The sequence below is a fragment of the Neurospora hispaniola genome (assembly GCF_033458365.1).
Source record: "Neurospora hispaniola strain FGSC 10403 chromosome Unknown B0T23scaffold_4, whole genome shotgun sequence".
NCBI lineage: Eukaryota > Fungi > Ascomycota > Sordariomycetes > Sordariales > Sordariaceae > Neurospora > Neurospora hispaniola.
Window position 1 is genome coordinate 1 of NW_026944409.1, and position 19788 is coordinate 19788.

The 19788-nt window shown below is 54.0% G+C and overlaps 7 protein-coding genes across 7 annotated transcripts; 3 read left to right on the forward strand and 4 right to left on the reverse strand.

The window, feature by feature from the left end:
* Positions 1–1766: 1766 nt before the first annotated feature.
* B0T23DRAFT_316952 (glycoside hydrolase superfamily) lies at positions 1767–3199 on the reverse strand (the record flags this gene model as incomplete). Its single annotated transcript, XM_062834965.1, has 3 exons — positions 1767–2496; positions 2558–2789; positions 2866–3199. 3 exons carry the CDS (start codon positions 3197–3199, stop codon positions 1767–1769), a joined length of 1296 nt encoding a protein of 431 aa, XP_062692459.1.
* A 2701-nt stretch (positions 3200–5900) lies between these two features.
* On the forward strand, positions 5901–6143 carry B0T23DRAFT_315790 (uncharacterized protein; the record flags this gene model as incomplete). The annotated part of the gene is made up of 1 exon (XM_062834881.1): positions 5901–6143. One exon carries the CDS (start codon positions 5901–5903, stop codon positions 6141–6143), a length of 243 nt encoding a protein of 80 aa, XP_062692460.1.
* A 1525-nt stretch (positions 6144–7668) lies between these two features.
* Positions 7669–8983, forward strand: B0T23DRAFT_395438 (uncharacterized protein; the record flags this gene model as incomplete). Its single annotated transcript, XM_062838189.1, has 2 exons — positions 7669–8590; positions 8661–8983. 2 exons carry the CDS (start codon positions 7669–7671, stop codon positions 8981–8983), a joined length of 1245 nt encoding a protein of 414 aa, XP_062692461.1.
* A 621-nt stretch (positions 8984–9604) lies between these two features.
* Positions 9605–12835, reverse strand: B0T23DRAFT_404154 (uncharacterized protein; the record flags this gene model as incomplete). The annotated part of the gene is made up of 2 exons (XM_062838872.1): positions 9605–12066; positions 12139–12835. 2 exons carry the CDS (start codon positions 12833–12835, stop codon positions 9605–9607), a joined length of 3159 nt encoding a protein of 1052 aa, XP_062692462.1.
* Positions 12836–16403: 3568 nt separating this feature from the next.
* B0T23DRAFT_404155 (uncharacterized protein) lies at positions 16404–17389 on the reverse strand (the record flags this gene model as incomplete). The annotated part of the gene is made up of 2 exons (XM_062838873.1): positions 16404–16602; positions 16656–17389. The coding sequence occupies 2 exons, from the start codon at positions 17387–17389 to the stop codon at positions 16404–16406; spliced, it is 933 nt and encodes a 310-aa protein (XP_062692463.1).
* A 774-nt stretch (positions 17390–18163) lies between these two features.
* Positions 18164–18959, reverse strand: B0T23DRAFT_378831 (DUF423-domain-containing protein). The gene is made up of 2 exons (XM_062837115.1): positions 18624–18959; positions 18164–18551 (listed from the first exon to the last, which is right to left on the reverse strand). Exons 1-2 carry the CDS (start codon positions 18873–18875, stop codon positions 18318–18320), a joined length of 486 nt encoding a protein of 161 aa, XP_062692464.1. The 5' UTR covers positions 18876–18959; the 3' UTR covers positions 18164–18317.
* A 270-nt stretch (positions 18960–19229) lies between these two features.
* On the forward strand, positions 19230–19763 carry B0T23DRAFT_317181 (uncharacterized protein; the record flags this gene model as incomplete). Its single annotated transcript, XM_062834984.1, has 1 exon — positions 19230–19763. The coding sequence occupies one exon, from the start codon at positions 19230–19232 to the stop codon at positions 19761–19763; it is 534 nt and encodes a 177-aa protein (XP_062692465.1).
* Between the last annotated feature and the right edge of the window lie 25 nt (positions 19764–19788).

The following is a 19788-nucleotide window of genomic DNA, read 5'->3' on the forward strand; positions in this document are numbered from 1 at the left end:
AAGGTACCTCTACAGGGAGTGATCTAAACGCCGGTCTTATGTCACTTCTCCGCAAAAACCGTGGCTGTCGATGATTGATCATATTTCAATCGTTTCTGCGCTTAGCTGCCACTGCATCTCAGTTGTTAGGAGCCCTATCAAGGAGAGTTCTGGAGGATAGAACAAGAGGAGACATTGCCAACGGAAATGTGGAGCACATATGCAGTGGGGACCGGAATTGAGCGGGGCTTCTGCGGGCGGCCTGCAGTCAGCGGCCCGGGCCCTACAACCGGCCGAATAAATGACAAGAGTTCTCCGGAACTAGAGGTATCGACGTAGCTCTGATCACGTGTACCGTGCGTCCTTGGCCCTGTACAGTTCACAATTTCTGGGTATGTAGTATTGCGTCTTGTCCCAGTGATGATCGAGTGTTAGGTTTGCAATGGACCGATTACGCGAATCACACAAGATGTACGAAATCTGAAGACTTCCACCTATGGTGAGGGTACCATGTTGCTGCCTCGTCACACTCACTTCAGATCTGGACGTTGATGTCTTTCGTCGTGATGATGCTGACCCGAAGTAGGTAGGAGCGCCCCCCGCGCCCTCCAGTCCTATCGCTTGCGCCTCCTTCCAACCTTCATTTGATCCTCGCACTTTCTGGTCTTACCTAGGTAGGTAGGTACCTTTTGGCAGGAGCGGCCAAGTTTGCGAAATTCTTTTCTCTTGCATAAACATGTACTTTCAGAAGCTGACAGCCGACAAACATCATCCACCCGGACAAAGAAACTGAAAGCTTTCCTGGTACACACGGTAAATCTGGACTCAGCCAAGAGTCAGACGAAAGCCTTGATATCTACATTCCAGTTCACAGACAATTTCGATAGAGGGGGCATCTACTTCGGCGCGCTATTGCCATTTTCTCCATTGGTGTCGATTTAGGGCTGGCTTTTGGCCAACAACAGGCTCAATCTCCAAAGACCCAGCGTTGAGGGACTTTGGCATGAACTTCAAGTCCTGAGAAGAAAAAAAAAAAATAAGACCCTCAATAATAGGATAAAAAACCTCCTTCCCAGGTTTTGCATGAAATCTCAAGTATATGACCCTTACCTCTACAAATACCAGGTACCTAAGCAGGTTACCTACTTAGAGGTACTTACCTCTAGCCTTGAAACTGCGTACAGAGAAAGTAGCAAAACTCACTTCTTGAGCGTAGTCGAGTGAGTCATAGGTTGATCTTCTGCCTTGAAGAGGTGTATTATTTCTGACCTAAAGTATGCTTCCAGTCTACCTCTGCTTCCCAAGAGCTTCCATTTCTGGGCCAAGCTGGGAGGTATCCTCAGATACCGGGTTTAGCCATGCCTTTTTCCTTCTTTCCCTTCAGCTGACCAGCTGCAGTTATTGTCGATTCCTTCCTCTGTTTCTCTATCCCCTCCCGAGAGTCAATCTTAACGTCCCTAGAAGTAGCAGTACCTAGGCAGCTTCTATCGGTTCCACTGTAGAGGTGTTGAGGAGGTAGAGAATTGAAGTTGAGTGAAAAGTTCAAGCACAGGATGGGTACCTCTAGGTACTGAAACTGACCGAAGGTGTAGTCTATAGGTAAATGTAATTCATGTTCTAAAAATTGTATGTACAACGTCACTCTCTGCGCCTATCGCGTTCGTCAAACCACCACCGAAACAACTATATACAAGAACGCTCATGTTCTCCTCTACTGGCATCCATCGTCACTCTTCGTGAGTTCGGTCTCAGCCTCACGGCTTCAACAAGAACTTCTCTCGAAAAGCTTACAAGCACTGGCTATACCAAGGGTTCTGAACCTTGCAAGTATACGGGGCCTGGCAAGCAGTGGGGCCCGTGTATCCGTTACCACCGCACTGCGCCCAACGCGGCTGCTGCGCGCCAGTAGAGGAACCGGTGGCCGGCTTGGCCGGCTGGGCAGCAGGCGCCGCCGTGGCCTTGGGGGCAGGGGCGGTCGCCTCACAGGCAGGGGCGGTCGCAATCGCGGTCCTGAGGGTCGTGTGCACAGCAGGAGGGGCGTTGGCGTTCTTGGCAGGAGAAGGGGCTTTCGTCGCCGCAGCGGCCAAGACGGAGCTAATAGCGGAATAGGCGGGCTTCTTGTTGAAGTTGCTATCAAAGATCGCAGCATTACCGTTCTGGATCCAGTTGTACTTGTCGATGAAGCCCCAGATGGTGACACCGACGCAGCCGTCGACGTCCACGCAGGAGCCAACCATGTTGGCATAGTCGGTAGCCTGTTGGGCCTGGACGGAGGAGGAGGAGGGCTGGTTCTTGTGCGCAATGTCGAGCTCGGTGTAGGCAACCTCAACACCGAGAGCGGTGAAGCGCTTGAGGAGGTTGGCCATGGCAGTGCGCGAGGGCGTGCCGCCGACAGTCATATGGGCCTGGAAACCGACACCATCAATGGGGGCGCCGGCAGCCTTGATGAGCTTGACGAGCTCAAGGGCCCTTTCGGTCTTGGCGCCGTTGTACTCGAGGTTGTAGTCGTTGTAGTAGCTGGGAGGTGTTAGTTTGGGTACGACCATGTTGGTGTGGCTGATGCGATGAGCAGACTCACAGCTTGGCGTTGGGATCAGCCTTCTTCGCAGCTTTGAAGGCAATGGGGAAGTAATCCGTCTTGAAGGTCTTGAAGAAGATCGAATCGCGGTAGTTGCCTTGAGCATCATCGGAGATGGCCTCGTTCACAACATCCCAGGCGTAGCACTGGCCCTTGTAGTGGCCCATGACATTGCTGATGTGCGACTCGATGACGGACTGAAGGGTGGCACGGTTCCAGGAGCCGTTGGAGACTGTATATTCCCTGTCAGTACACTGCACCGTTCCTTCCCAAGATCGACCTCATCGACAAAAGGTCGAGGTACTCACCCCACGAAGGCAGCTGGCTGTACCAAACCAGCGTGTGGCATCTCAAGAGCTGTCCGTTGCTCTTGGCCACTCCAGCAACAATATCTCCCGATTGGAAGGTGAACTTTCCGGGTTGGCCCTCGGTGGCATCCCACTTCATGCCGTTCTCGGGAGTGAGCTGGCCGAACTCGTGCACGTTGTTGATAATGTTACGGTATGTGGTATCCGAGGTGATGGTGCCTTCCTGGCCAGCAGTACCGAAGTACTTAAGACCGGCAGCGACGGCGAGATCGTTGAGCTGGGCGGTAACGCCGGCCGCAGCGAAGATGACAGAAAGAACGGTGGGGAGATGCATGTTGATGACTTGTAGAGGTAAAGAGTGACTTGGATGTAATGAGTGACTGAACGGAAGAAGAAGCTGTTGATGGGGATAGAAAACTTGAGAGATCGGGAAAGGGAAGTGTCGATGGGTCTTATACTCGTTCTATCCTAGGCGCCGTGACCTTGTGAGGTAATGCACCCCCAGATCATCCATGCCAGTCACCTCCTGTCCTCAATCCTGAATTCGGTTTGATGGTTCCATGTCCCGGCAAGATCTCGCCGTCTTCCATCCTTCCATGCTGGGGACCTTGTGGTCAGCATCTACATCGAGCCAGGGCGAAGTAGCATCTAGCCCAGTCCCAGGATCTAGCGCCAGGCCCATGGAACGATAGCGAATGGACCGATGTTACGGTTGTTAGTTGAGAAAACCAGGAGTTTCCTAAGGTAGCTTTTCTAGTGGAGCGCTTCATGCTGTGAAGCATTGGCCCCTGGCGGCTCTCGACTCCCATATCATTTGCAAACCTCGGCTTCCTGGCCCATTTTGTGAGTCGCGTCATAGAAGCCCGGTCCATGTAGATGTCAATCGGAAAAGCCAACCGAGGGAAGGCCGATAGGGCCACTGGTCCCATGCGTGAATCAGTCAAGGGTACCCGTCGAGACTCTACCGGGGACCCGGATACGGATTCACTTACCTGTGCGCTTGGAGTTTCACTGCTCGTTGAATCATGAAACACACTTGGCCGTCGGTGAACCAAACATGAGCCTGTTTCCTTTTTGGGGAACGCTTTCGATGTTCGGCATGAGCCGTACTCCTTCTTCCCAGGCTGTGTTTCACTTCCACTCCAGCTTCCATGTGGGGCTAAATTGCAGGAGACATTGCGATGTAACGGTGTGATCTTGGCACGGAGGTTACTAAAACCGCTAGGTTCCGAGGAACGCTAGCTCCCGTGGACGAAAAGAGAAGAATTAGCGAAAACGGTGATGCCGTTAGCGACCTACAAGCGAGGTTAGTGAGGATTCGACACGATGTTTCGGTAAGTGGGGACCGAGGAAGAGCGGTAAAGTCCAGGCTATTTCTCTCCGTTATCCCATCGTGCGGGCTCAAACAAAAAGCAACAAACCGAAATCGAGGAGGAAACAAATGTAAACAAATTGTTGATTACTCCTGTGACTGGTATATTCAACATCCAAACCCAACCTCCAGTGCATCCATCCCCCTCTAGATGTGCACGTATCGTCTTTTCGTACTTTGAGTCGGACCCTCTTCCTTTGCCTCAGTCCGTCTTGCGTCCGCCCAGATGTCCATCTACCACCATGAAAATCCAAAAGCAAAACAAGGTTGTACAAAGAAGCTCGCCCAATGACAGCTTCAAAGAGAAGAGAATCTCATCCAATCTGTTTCTTTCTAAACAATCCGATGTCAATCAAACCACTCCAGATACCAGTGACATGAACCAGCTCCTCCCCGTTGTCACTTCAGCCATTCTTCAGATCCATCTAGACGACTGAGAACCCACAGTACAATTGAGTACATGCCCACTTACTCCCGCTTAAACCTGAACTTCTTCTCCTTCGCATCACCCTTTCCAGCGTCATTCTTCTGGGAATCATCCTCATTCTGGTGAGAATCATCCTCCTTCTGGTGGGAACCATCCTCCTTCTGGTGGGAACCATCCTCCTTCTGGTGGGAACCATCCTCCTCCTGGTGAGAATCATCCTCGTTCTGGTGAGAATCATCCTTCTGTTGGTGAGAGTCATACTCGTTCTGGTGAGTATCATCCTTCTGTTGGTGAGAGTCATCCTCCTTCTGGTGAGAATCGTCCTCCTCCTGGTGAGAATCATCCTCGTTCTGGTGAGAATCATTCTTCTGGTGAGAATCGTTCTCCTTCTTCTGGGAATCATCATCCTTCTTCGATTCATCATCCTTCTTCGATTCATCATCTTTCTTCGAATCATCATCATCCTTGGAATCATCATCCTTCTTGGAATCATCATCCTTCGAATCATCGTCCTTCTTAGAATCATCATCCTTCTGGGAATCATCGTCGGCATCAGCCTTGGTGTCATCGCCATCGTCAGCGACGTTGTTGTTCGCACCCTGGCCGGCGGCAGCGGTCGTAGCGGCCGCGTTCTGTGTCAGAAGTGACAGACCGGCGATCTGGCGCTTGTCGCGGCCGAGGGCGTACAAGAAGCGCTTGCCGTTGGCGGTGGCGGCTGGGGTGGCGGTCACGACGGTGACGCCGGTGGGCAAGGTGACGCCGGTGGGGAGGGTGACACCGGAGGGGACGGTGACGGTGATGGCCTCAATGGAGCCGGCGGCGGCAAGGAGGAGGGAGAGGGTGATGGACTTCATGATGACTTCAGTTGGTCGTGAAAGATGCCCTCAATGTTGGGTTGTGTTGTGGATATGAAGATGGTAAGGTACGTGGAGTTCAAGCGAGAGTTAGTGTTCTTCTGGTTGCGTAGATTGTCGAAAGAACAGAAGCGGTGTGCTGAGGGATGAGGAGGGAAAATGATCGACTGAGAAGTGAGTTGTGACGCAGCTAAATAGATGTTTCGATGATGGTGACCTCATGACCTTGTAAAGCTTAGAGAGTTCAACATCTTCCCAAATCACTGACTCGCTCTGTCCCTGAAGCGTCTCGAAATACGCAATCTCACGACTCTCGCAGACCCTAGTAGGCTGTGCTGCAGTTGCTTGCTTTCGACCCTTTGCCTTTGGTTCGAGGAGTTTAATGGAGCTGAACATGGTGTGCTATACTGTTGCGATTGCCGTGGCCTGTCTCCTGACTTCAAAGCCTCTCCTGCTTGCCTCTGTCTTCTGCCAGAGGCTCTTCCTCGACCTCACGCTTCCGTGGGTCGACAATGTGTATCGCCCACCCGCAGAATCAACCTATTCGCCCCAACTCAGCCAGCTCCGAGAATGCGGCATAGCCTTGTCAGTGTCGGCTTTGTGGCTCACGTTGGACATTGCCTAAGATAGAGGTGTGAGGTGGACTTGGTATGCAGTGTCCATTACTTGAAGTTTTTCGAAAGTTAAAGGGCCCTCTTGGAGATTTCTGGATGACAGGGTGAGTATTCAATCAGCTGATTCATGTGAATATTGCAAAACTTGGCAAGTTAATTACTAGAAAATGCAAAGATGTTCTGATCTCTAAGGAGGCGATACACCTGCACATCAGCTGTGCAGTCAGACGGGTGCACCCGCTGCCGAATGGGACGAGTTGATGGAAGTTGAACCTGGCCTGCTGTTTCCGAGATGCATCGATTCTTGCATACAATCGTGGCTTGCAGCTCATGTATGTCCCCCGCAATGACGGGCGATCCATGTCGTTGACATCAGATCGCCAGAATCCTCAAACATGGAAAGACGACGTCATGTGAAGAGAAGTTCGGAATGAGGAGAAAAATGTGTCGGATTCCAAGAGTGAATGCGGGAGCAGTCAGTCCCTTTCCAGAAGCTGGTTGTAAGGAAGAGAGAGAAAAAGAAAGAAAGCAAAGATCGAATGCGCTCAGTTATCAAAAGCCGAGAGAGATGTGCTGATCCTGGCACCGTGATTTCAAGAACAGATTTACGGTTTCTCTCGATGGCAACTAACCCTTTGACGGCAACGTACGTTCTTCTTTTCTCTCTGGAGACAGTTTCTAACAGCAGCGAAAGATCACGACTGACTGCTGGTCAGGCAGTGAAGATTTGTGTCTGGTATCGGGTGAAGTTCAATCGCCACGGGCCGTCCCCTTCCAACATATGCGATCCAACGATTCAACCGGAGAAAGCATCAACTGCCGAGATGCGGGGCTCTCCGTTTTGTGTGTACTAGCTGTGCCGTTCTCCCAGGCTCCCAGCATGACATGGTTGCGTTCTATGCTTGTCGTTTTGAGGTCCTGCGAACCGATTGGCGGGGATGAAGGGCAATGTTGGATGTGTAGTGATGAACCAGGTCTTGGGGTCAATATCAGGCATCTACCTGAACATAGGTTCACGTAAAAAAGCTGCCTTTCCAATGATAAGCTGGCATTGGCGATCTTGTATCGAAAAGCAACGCGGAGATAAATGTGACGGCCACTCAAGGCGACGTTGACCCCTCACTCCCAACTTGCAGAACCGTGGAAGAGGCAGGAATTGGGAAATGAAACCCTTTCATGGCTGTTGATGTTCACCTAGTACTTATGTTGCAACGAAGCACTTGCTTCTTCGGTAACCATTGTTTGCTGGATACCCATCCTCTCCTCAACCACTTGACTGGGAGAACGGCATCCGCTTGAACTGGGGATGCTGCCCACTTCCATCACTTGATCAAAAAAAAAACCCAACAACCGAAGCGCAACATGGGCACCAAGGAAAAAGACAAAGAGATAGCGGGCTCACCATCCCTTAGCGTCGAAAGACTCCCCGAAACCTCGCTCTGGACCAACAGCAAATGTCTCCTCATCTGCGCCCTCGTCTCCCTTGCCAGCATGCAATACGGCCTCGACAGCGCTTGCCTCGCCGCCTTCTAAGCGATGCCCGGCTTTCTCAAAGTGTTTGGATACCCCGACCCAAGCGCTCCAGGTAGCTTTGGGATTGGCGTAAGTTTTCTCACCGCTTCATCCCTCTGTCTGGCTCCCTCTTTGGGGACTCTTCCACTGACAAGGCAACAAGCACACCTTCCAACAACTCCTTTTCTCCTTCTTGACCCTTGGCTCTCTTCTCTCCACACATTTCGCCGGTCCCTTCTCCCACCTCTACGGGCGTCGTCCTGCGCTCCTCTTCGCGTGTTTCCTCACTGCCTTCGGTACCGCTATCCAAATTGGCGCCTCTTCAGCGGCGGCTTTGTATGTGGGTCGAATGATCCTCGGTATCGAAAACGAGTTCCTCGTGACGTTTTCCAACATTCTTGCGCGGAAGTAGCGCCGCCTCATCTGAGAGCTGTCATGGTTGCGCTTTTTCCGGAATGGGTCTGCGTGGGAAGTGTGCTGGGCGCGGCGGTGACGAATGCGACTAAGGGGTGGCTGGGAAAGGCCAGTTGGAGGGTTCCGTTGGGCATGCTGTTTGTTGTTCCTGTGATGTTGTCGGCCGGTGTGTGGTGGGTGGTGCCGGAGAGTCCGAGGTGGGAGGTTAGTCGAGGACGGCACCAGGAGGGAAGGATGGCGTTGGAGCGCGTGAGGGCCGTAAGAGAGGACGACAAAGAAGGGCAGCAAAGGTTGGAGGTGGAGTGGGTGGAGATGGTCAAAGGGATCGAAGAGGAGAAGAGGCTGGCGAGTACGGTTGGGCCGTTGGACATGTTCCGCGGTAGTGATTTGCGCCGAACGCTGTTGTGTTTTGGGGTGATTGCAACCCAGGCTGGTAGCGGCAGTTGGTTCTATATCAGCTACTCGACATATTTCATGATTGTGTCGGGACTGCCGGTGGACCTGTCTTTCAGGTACAACATCATGAAGACGTGTATGGGTCAATGTCGGCATGTACTTGATGCGCTTTGTCACCGGTCGGCGGATGCTGATGACGACGGGAGCGATGGTGCAGGGCATGTTCATGTTGGGCATGGCCATCTCGGCGACGACGACGGAGGCGGGGACGAGGAGGGCGAGGGGTAGTCTGATGGCGTGCAGTGCCTTGTTCTTCTTTTGCTGTCTCCCGGAGCTGAAGGGTCGGGCGCTGGAAGAGATTGACGAGTTGTTTGAGCGAAGAGTTCCGGCGTGGAAGTTCAAGTCGGCAGAGACGTCGATTGTCAGCGACGCCATCGAGGAGGTTCGAAGACGGAGGGGTGAGGTCGGGGAGGACGGCGGCAAGGCAGCGACGGTCGAGATTGTCGAGGAGCGTGAGAAGGAGGTGTGATTTCGAGAGATATTGTGTTCGATTCGGAAAGCTGTCGAAGGAGGTCGAGTGGAGAGGAGGAAGACAGAGAGATGGAAATGATAGAAAAAGTGTGGAGGGAAGTGATGTTGACGGGAGGGATAAGTTGTGTTGGGTTGTTTGGCGGGGAATTGTTTGATTACAGTGGACAAGGCGCTGTACTCGTCTGGGCTAGAAACGCCTCCGGGACCCCAAGCTTTGCTGACTGGGCGTTTCTAGCCCTGACGAGTAGCAACCCCCCGCAAGTGGACAGCAGAGATTCTTCTTTTCCATTTCCACACCACCACCAGAATCACCTCACCACAAAAACAAACACGGGACATCGGCAGGGCAGTTACAATCGACGGACAAATCTGGTCAACCATTGCTGTATGCTAAACAAAAATACACTCGAAATGACACCCAAACCTACACCTCTACACTACCTATGCAAACCCAATGAAAATGCAACAACACCATTCGAACCCAAGTATATCGGCTCCAACCCATGAATGCACTCAAGGAACCCTCGCTGGACAATGCAACCCGCTAACCACCCAAAAACAACCCCCAACAAAGCTGAGTACCTCTACCTACACCTCTCACCAAGTCGGTCCTCTCCGCTCAAAAGTTCCACTGCCTGCACCAGTTCTTCATCAACTCCCGAGTCACGGCGTGCATCTCCCTCATCGTCTTGGAGTACTCCTTCGTCCTCGTCATGTCGAGCGGCACAAACTTGGTTCCCTTCTTGTACCCCTCCGACCAGGTCCTGTACGTGTCAATGAGCTTGATGCCCGGGTTGCGCGTCACGTCCTCGGCCTTCTCCTGGCTCTTCTCCAGCGCCTCGAGCCACTCGTCCAGCGGCACAATCTTCTGGATCCTGTCGCCGTAGTACTCCTGGACGGCCGGCGCGAGCGCAGACCAGCTGGTGCGCTCGGGGTTGACACCGTGGAAGTAGCCGTTGATCTTGTCGAGAGGGACGTTATCGATGACGCCCGACACTTCGAGCAAAAGCTTGGCAATGGCCTCGATGGGCGTCCAGTCGATCGTGGTCATCTGTCCCAAAGAGTCCGGGAGGACACCGAGGTAGGCGGACGAGGCCACGATGGACGGCAGCCACTCCTGCTTGTTCCAGTATCCCTTCTCGGAAGACGGGCCGGCGACCTGGCCGACACGAACGACTTCGGTCGGCACCCCAGACACCTCGGCGGCCTTGTCCAAGATCAGAGAGGAAACGAGCTTGGACTGGCCGTAACCGCCCGCCGCGAGGGACAGGTCGTCGAGCGACGCCTCGGGCACGATGCGGTCCTCGTCGTGCCACCGGTCGACGGTACCGATCGAAGACACAAAAACGATGGGCACGTTCTTGTCAGCCTTGTACGAAAAGTCCACGAGGTTGCGGCAGCCGCGGATGTGAGGCTCAAAGGACTCGACAGCAATGTTAAAGTTGACAGGCCACTGGTTGTGGATCACGCGGTCGACTTCGCTCAACAAGCGCGAGTAGACCTCGGGGCCGAGACCGAGATCAGCGCGCGACATGTCGGCGTGGTAGAACTCGCACTTGGAGAAGTCGGTCGACAGGCCACGGCCCGACGAGGAAGCCGTCTGGCGCGCCTTGCCGTCCTCGGAACGGTTGAGGCAGATGATCTTGGACACGCGCGGGGAGGAAGAGCAGATGTCGATCAGGTAGGAGCCGATGCCGCCCGTGGTGCCGGTAATGACCACCACCTGACCCTCGTCGGCCGGCGCAGGCTTGTTCTGCTTGGGGGTGGGAAGGTCCCGCGTGTACTTCTCTACAAGGGCCTCCATGACGTGGTGCTCGTTGTCCAAAGTGCCCTGGTTGCTGTCCTTGTTGACGATCGACAAGAGGTAGTCGGCCAGGCGCTTGGGAGTGGGGTTGCCGTAAATGACACGGGTGGCCAGCGCCGAGGCTTCAATGTGCACGCCGGCAGCGGCCAGGCCAGCACGGATGAGGCGAGACGCGGTGATGACTTGCATCGAGTCGACACCGGCCGTGAAGAAGTCGGTGTCGGCCTCGAGCTTGGGAGCGTTGAGGGACGTCTCAAAGAGCTTCTCGATAGAGACGATCAAGGCGTCGGACGAGGAAAGATCCAGCTTGGGGACCTCGTCAGTGGCAACGCCCTTCTCGGCATCCTCGTAGATCTTGTCGATCTCGGCCTTGTACATGTTGATGGTACCAGGGCGCAGGACGGTGCCCTTACCCGCGCGCAGGAACGGCTTGCCGGGGGTCGAGAGAGCCATGTACTGGCGGCCGATCTGGCCGTGGGCGACCGTCTCCTTGTTGACGCGGACGACGGTGGGCCAGATCTCATCCAACAAAGCCTTGCGGCCCTCCTCGGTCTCGGGGTGCTCCACGGGCTCGATAATCAGAGCAGGCTGGAACCGGTTCGTGCCCACGACCACGGCGCCCATGACCTTGGGGTGGCCTTGCAGCGTCTCCTCGATGGTTATGGGGTTGAGTTTCTCGCCGTTGGAGAACACAATGATGTTGTCGGCGCGGCCCTGGTAGATCCAAAAGTCCTCGTGGGTAGGGTGGCGCTTGTACAAGTCCTTGGTGCTGTACTCGCTGGAGTCGGGGAACGTGTAGAAGAAGCCCTGGAGACCGGGGTGCTTGTCCTTGCGGACGATTACCTGTTCATAAGTTGACTCGCCGTCATGGAGGCGCCAGTCAATGCCGAAGAGCTCCGTGTCAAAGTTGAAGTAGCGCCAGAGCTTCTGGTCATATTGCCAGTAGAAGGGGAAGGGAGTGAACTCGGTCGCCGAGATGAGGTTGCAGAGCGTCACGTTGTTCTCGACCAGGCGGTCACCGGCCTCGGGAGCGAGGTTGCCGCCGCCAAAGGACACAAAGTTGAGCTTCTGGAGGGACTGGATAGCTTTCTCGTCCTGGGAGAGCTCCTCGAGGATTGCCGGCGGCAAGACCATGCCCTCAACGTCAGCGTACTCGATGTAGTCAAGAACCAGGTCGGAAGACAGTGGACGCTCGCCGATGCCCAAAGCAGCAGGGGTGTCCCAATAGTGGATCATGAGCATGGAGATGTACATGGCAGCCGCGTGGAAAAGAGGCACTGGTTGTCGTCATTTGTTAGCTTCGGACCCTGATCGACCATCATGGTTTTTTTTCGGGGGGGAACACTCACTAGGATGCATAAGCCTCTTCGCCCGCTTGCTCATCTCCACGATCCACATGAGCTTGCCGTCCTCGCGCGGCGGAAGATTGTGAAACTGGTCCGCTACAGCCAGCATACCCTGCCTGGCCACGATGGGCTTGGGGAAGCCAGTGCTTCCAGAAGTGTGCAGCACCATCAGGGGATCCCACTCAGCCTCCTCAAAGGTCTTGTTGTACGGAAAGTCCTCCTGGTCGGCCGGGAACCACTCGTCAGCGGGAAGCGCCAGAATCGCAGTCATCTCGCGCTCGTGTAGCCATGGCTGGACGGTAGCCTTGTAGCTCTGATCAAACACCAGGACGTTGCAGTTCGTCAGCTCAAACAGGTTCACCTGGGCCTCGGCGGAGTTGCGAGTGGAGATGAAGAGAGCCTGATAGCCGGCCTTGACGGCGCCTAGGGCGAAGACTAGGTAGCGAACGTCGTTGGGGCCGATATACGCAACGGTCGGGAAAGAGCCGGGCGCGGCAGCACCGCAGACCCGTGTGAGCTTGTGCGCGATGCGGTTGATGCCGTTGTAGGCGTCAAGGTAAGTGAGGATCTTCCACCCATCTTTGGGGTCGGACGAACGAGGTACAGACACCCATTCCCGGTTGGGCTCGTTGTGGGCACGCTCCTTGATAATGTCGAGGATAAGGCGGCGGCCGTAAGGGGGATTTTGTTGTTGGCTCATGGTGATGTGTGTATTAGGTGAAGGGTGTTGTAATACCGAAGAAGGATGGAAGAAGTCGAAATGCCGGATATAGCCGATATTATGAGATGATAAGCTGTCGTCTCAATATCAGATCTATTAGTTCGGACGGTCAAGGTAAGTTGTCCAAGTTGATGGGTATGGCTGAGCGTGAGGGAAGGCTTCCTCCGTCAGAAATGATTAATGGATGGTGATGTGATGATGATTTCACAAAAGTTCGGTCTCAGTCGGTGGGAGAGGACGGAATATATATCACAGATATGTGCTTCTTTTTCCTCCGCCTCCCCCCTTCTGCCTTCCACTACCTCCATTACACCCTCTCGAGTCTTTTTTCCTTCCGGTGTGCCCGGGGATCCTCGCGACGCGAGACAAGGCCATAGTATAACCAGAAGACAGACAAGACAAGCATCCACCGCCACAGCCAGTTGTCCACAGCAAAGCACAGAGCATCTGGAGCATGGGGATCCCATGAAGACTGGGCAGTAATGTCGGTCATGGACGTTAGATGGAGCCGCCATGAGCACACACCTCCATTCCTCTTCATTGTACCTTGGCAGTCTAGGTACCCTACACGCACGCCAATGACTTGTGGACTGCCAGGTGCTGAAACAAACGCGGACCAGTGTACCTACCGACTTCCGTCCAAAACGGGTGGGAACTGGTAGCCCGGGTTTTTGTTCCGGCACCTGGCTGCTAGAAGTGCCAAAGACATGGAGTGGCGGGGTGCCAGTCATTCAAGGTCATGAGATGCTTCCTATCCTGCTCGTCCAACTTGAAAAGTGTTGTTGCGGTGGAAGACCCACGACGAAACAAGCTTTCTGATCGGGAGCGGACCGCCGGTCATGGCCCTGTCACCTTGTTGGTGCCGGGACTTGCGGCACATTTTCAGGGGTTGATGTTCGTAGTGTAGCAGATACAGTAGACACCCCTGCTTCGACCTGTCCTCTTTTATACCTAGAGGTACCTACCTCTACACACCAAAAACACCTTCAAATGTGCCCGAGTCGTTTCCCCATTCTACAGCTGCCAGCACGCGACAACTTGCAAAACCTCGAAGCCAGATTAATAGGTACCTGTACCTAGAAGGATGCTTCTTTTCTAAAGTCAGAATTTGAAAATTGCTGGCCTCTATACCTCTACCTAGGTAGGCACCTCTAGGTAGCAGACCGTATCGAACCGGATTTATCCCCTTGCCGACCTGACCAATCATCAAATCTGCTCGTCACGTTTTGGCGTCGTCTTCAGATCATTCTCTAGATGTAATTGGTCCTATACTGTGGAGATAGCTCAAATCTAGTGTGAATTCAAGAAAAGCGGTAGTGGACATGGACAGCGACGACTGCTCTAGGTAGCGTTATCGATGGGGTGGATCGTCGTCCCAACACCGCCTGGCTGGCCGATACGTCCGGTCGATGTAGAAATCGTAGCACATTGATCATCATCAAGGGTTTCGGGAGCGTTCGACGGCAGTTGCTCGAATTTCCATGCAGACTGACAAAGTTGAACTCCATTTGAATTTATCCCCATGCTATATCCTAACCAATTACATCGCTCGCTGTTGTCGTCTTGCTGCGTCTGAGTGCCGGCCTGCAGGGTCTTTCCTGATATGTAATTGGCAGTAAAACCTGGGGATATATCCGACAAGAATTACCTATTGGTACCTGTAGTGTCACCGCTGCCGATATTCTTAGCCGACCGACCTCGCTGTTTGTGTTACGGAATCAAAGACAATGCGATGTCCTATTCTCATCAGATCGATGCTTGCTCTCTTGTCATTTCCGCGGGCAGTTATTCCCGCGGAAATCCGGACAAGAGAAGCCGCTGTTTTGACTTCCTGCCCTTGACCGCCTGCCTGTCTCATGCATCAGGAAGTCGAGAAGGGAATGTTACATTCCACCTGGACCGTCGAGATGATATCGAGATGGGATGTTTGCGGTGTTTTTCCTAACACGGATTTTTCAGTTTTGTCCTCTACTTGGCCACAACATTGACACCAACTGGGGTGATCTCATGTAGCAACACCTTGACCTTTTCACCAACCCGAAGGGTGCGCTTAGATAATCCAATGCCGAACCGCTTTTTCGTCAGCATGAGCAAGTATTGCAACAAAGATTGCAACAGACCGTGAATGTGAAACTGAACTCGCCAACGCGAATCACGAGTGGGCTTCCTCGACGTTGGTGTTTGGAGCACGAAGAAGCACTGGAAGGGTGGATAATAACAGACCAAGCAAAAGCCCTTGATCTTTCCCACGCCACTCCCCACTTTCGGTGCCGACATCGCAGTATCTGCAACAGGAGGTGAACAAGTCGGCAACGGATAGCCGAGGCCTTAGCTCAGGGGTCATGGAAGCTTCTACACTACATACGGAGCGTCCTCCACCTGTCGACCCATGAGGTCCAGTTTTACAAGGCTGTTGTGGATCCCGATAAGCTTCACGCTCCACGATCCATCCCAGTACCTTAGGACTGACGTCGTGCTGCAGGAATCCAGTCCATATACATATGTCCGGCTTCCCGACTGGCTGACTCTCTATTGCCGACCGACCCGTTCCTCCCTTCTCAGTGCCCGTTCTGGGTGCCTAGGCAGCGTTAGGTACCCTTGAAGAATCGAGTTTCTCGATAAGCTTGTTCATCCCCCGACTGTTGGTCCCTGATTGTCAGCATCTTTCATCACGGCTTCTGGCATTCACAGATCTTCACAACAAGGGACCTCCTCCTCCTCTTGCCCCGGAAGACGGATAGCGGAACGAAGATGAACAGACATAGCCATTGTTTCAAACGGCCCAACTCGTTCTTGACAGCAGGAAATAATTTGGAATACTTGCATCTATGAATAGCTGCCGGCGAGGGTTGCCGAACTGGCAAGTGGGAAGGGAAGTGAGTACATAGAGGTAAGTCATCTCCGTGATCACGACATGGATAGTAGCGCTGGTGAATCTCGATCCCCTTGTTTCAGACGATCTCGTTCTGTGCGTTGATCCCCGCGGGCGGCCGAGGTATTTTAGGGACTGGATTCGGCACCGGACCCTGACCGAACTTCAAGCGAGCATCACGGAAATCGTCGGGCCCGTTCGCCGATGTGAAGGTACCAATCATGCCCGTGCAATTCCCATACATATCTCGAGATACGATGCGATGTGCGGATCAGCGGCTATGCAAACCACGTCGTCCCTGCCATGAATGTGCCCACACGACCGGCCAGCACAAATGGAAGGCACGGCAGGATAGGCCCCTTTGTCCGATCTGCAGTGGTTCAGTTTGTCCCTGTGGAGCCTCCAGATCGTAAGATGTTTGCGAGAGCCCGGTGCTCGCTTCTTGCTTCATGAACCCCCGGCCGATAATCGTACCTCTAGGACCGACTGGTTGTTGGGGATGCTCGGTGAGATGGCGAGATCTCTTTCTCATTTCCCGTCCCATTACCGCTGTTTCCGCCAGTTCGTGATCCAGCTTTCCCGAGGCGCATCATTACCTCTAGCTTTTGCGAGAAACACAAACAAACACACGTCCATACATCGACGGGAACCACCATCTCCAACTTCACTCTTCCTCTACAGGTAGTTTCCGCTCCCAGCCAACAACTTCCTCCCCTCCTCACTCTCCTCCAGCGCCTTCCTGACCACCGCCTCCAAATCCTCCTCCTCCAAGCCCAACAGCCCCATCGCATACTCCGGCTGGTTCGTCCAATCCCCTTCCACCACCCCCAGCGCAAAGACCAAATCCTCAATTGCCTCTCCTGCCCCCTCCCCCCTGCATCCGCCACCCTCTTCCTCTCGTTGATATATTCCTCCGTATCGACATACTGCCTTTCGTACTTGTTGCCCGTCACCTTTTCCAGCACATGCACAACCTCATTCTGAGAGACGAGGAACGACTGCAACATGAGGACTTTGTTCCTCGTCTTCTCGAGATGTCCAGCGTCACCCGTCAAGATACTCACCACGGCCTTTGACACCTGCCCCAGCGTCGCCTGGGAGCTCTTTTCGTTCCCGGAGCCGAGGATATGCGCCCTCGGAGGTTGTTCGAACGGATAGAAATGCAGGAATCCGTTGGTCAGACCCCAGTCGAAAAAGTGGCCGTTGACCAGACTGGTCCAGCTTAGACGGCCTCCGCTGACCTCGCTCAACATCTCCAGTGTCTCGCGAACCTGCACCTTCTTGCCGAACAAGGGTACAAGATCCTGCGCTCTTTTGCTTCGGGCATCTACGCTGCCGTAGTCGGCCGGGATGAAACGGGTTACTGTGCCGGAGGCCCAGGCCGCTGTGGCGAGGGTGAGATGGGCTGGGAGGTCGCGGAGGGGGAAGGCGGCAATTACGGCGTGTTGATCGCGGAGGGCTAGAGTGACTTCGGGGACGGACCAGGAAGGGACGGTGGTGATGGTGAGGTTGGGATGGGAGGGGTAGGTGGATTTGGAGGAGGCGCGTTGGAGAATGGTGATGTGCAGATTGGTTTTGAGGAGGTGGGAAAGAAGGACGCGGCCCAGGTTGCCGGAGGCACCGACGAGGGTGACATTTTTTATCGGGGTTTCCGAAGACATATCGCCGTAATCTGATATTCGGACAAGGTAAGCGCAGGGACAATGACTGGTTGGTGATGTCGTGATGGGGGTGTGTGATGTTGTCGATGTTGTGCCGTTGATGATGTTTCGAGGCAGGTTGCAAAGTGAGGGGAATTTGGGGAAATGAGGGGAGGGGGTCGATAATCGCTGATGAGCTGGCGTGCAGATCGATTCATTGCTCAAAAAGGTGAGGCAATTAGACAATTCACAATTGGCAAGGCTAGGTAGTGAATGGGATGCCATGATTGCCATCAATGCTGCACAAGACGTATCACGTAACACAAAGAGTGAAGGCATCGTGGGATAAGGTCCCGTTGTGGTGATTCATCACCGACAAACGGGATTGTTGACAACCAAAAGGGAGTCAAGACATTTGTGAATGTGGCCAGCCCCAAGATGACATAATCGCAGGGGAGGAAAAGGCCGGTGCGAACCCTAACCCAAGGAAAGTGTTTGTTAACGGCCGGTGACGTGAAGACAAAACTGAAGCAGCCATGTTCCGCGTCCTTAATGAGGCTGTTCACCAGGCAAGAACGAACCCGCAGAGGAAGAGAATAAGGTAGGTAACCAGCTGAATGGTGACGATGAGTATTACGGTCTACAATCCACCCTTTCCGGTAGACGAACGCAGCTTCCGGTAGACCAGAACTGGCAACCACCTCCTCCACTGCTGCACCCGATTCTCATACATTTGCTGTTTCACGCTGTTGCATGCTTTCGCCGATGCATCCGAGCCTACTGGTGTTCACCTCCTTAACCATGAATATCGAGTTGGGTATTGCTCTCAAGAAAAATAGGTACATTTGATGTTACACGGACCTTTGCTGGTCCTCATGCTCCTAGTGCTTTTTGAGCGGAGTCTCATCCATCATTTTTGCCCATCCACAATTGAGGTAGATAGGTACCTCTAGAAACGAGGGAACCTAGCGACGGCACTCCCCTTGGACGCAAAAGCCAGCGCCAACCAGCCCGCAATCAGAAACAGACCTCCGACTGGTGTCACAGGACCCAAGAACCTGAAGCGCTCGGTATCGAGGGTCAAAGCATAGATGCTGCCGCTGAACATGGTCATGCCTGCGGTGAAGAGGGCGGAAGCGACGGGGTGATGACTCGCGACGAGGATGACGGCCGAGTGGACCAGCTACACGTTGAGTGAGTCTCATGAGCATGCCGGATGAGGGACGAAGGAGTTTGAGCAAGTAAGTTGTCCTACCTGGTAGTGAGCAGCCGTCGACCAACTGGCAATCTTGTTGGGATCAGAAATGCGCTTCTTGAGCCCGTGAGCACCAAAGGCGCCAAGACCGACGGCGGCGGCGCCGTAGATGGCACCGACTCTCCAGAAGAGGGAGCTGCTCATTTTGGGGGTGTTTTCTGGATCGAGAGAATGGTGATCGGTGGGGAGAAGAGTGGTGGTTTCACTAGCAGGTTCGGATTCGGGATCGTGCTGGGCTTGGTTTGCAGACATGGAGATGGTATCACGAATTCAAGCAACTGATTGCAACAATGGACGAGTGGAGTGCTTCGGGGTTCGGTGGACTGCGACGGCCGATGGAGGGGCGGGATGTCGCACTCGCCGAGGTTTGAAGAAGGGCAGTGACAAGGGGAGGGAGGAGTAACGTGATTACGCACGTGCACCGCCAAGCTTAGATAGTACCCCGCCTGGTCCTGTACCAAGTTCCCCACTCAACCACTGCCCCTCCCCGCCCCCCTCACCAGGCATCCCCGCCGTCACCATCACTGAATGGAAGCCATCACTGAAAGGGCAAACGACCAACGCATTTCGCTTGCTTCCATCCTGTCATCACATCGAACCCCAAACATGCCCCCAGTACCAACAACGCGACAAGTCATCCCCGGTGCCGGAGTCAACATCGTACTCAAAGTCGACCAGCCCACCGGCCGCACCGTATCCGGCACCATCCAGGATGTGCTCACCAAAGGAAACCATCCCCGCGGCATCAAAGTCCGCCTCACTGATGGACGAGTCGGCCGCGTGCAATCCATGAACAGCAACCCGGACAGTGGAAGCGCCGACATGGATTCCTTCAATGCCACCTTTGACTCTCCATCACGCCAGCCCCATCACCGTGGCGGTTCACGTCCAGACCGTGGCGGACATCCCCAACCTCCCCCGGCGCAGCAGTTCGGTCTGGATGCGTATATCAAGCCGGCCAAGACCAAAGGAAGAAGAGGTGGAGCTGGTCAGGCTTCTACCGTATCCGATCCTATGCCGTCTACTACTACTACTACTACTATTGAACCGGAAGAGGAATCGGTATGCCCGGTATGTGCCGATTTCCGGGGTGATGCCACGGCGGTTGCTCATCATGTTGCTGCTCACTTTGGTGAATGAGGAGGGACTATCGGGAGGTTACAAC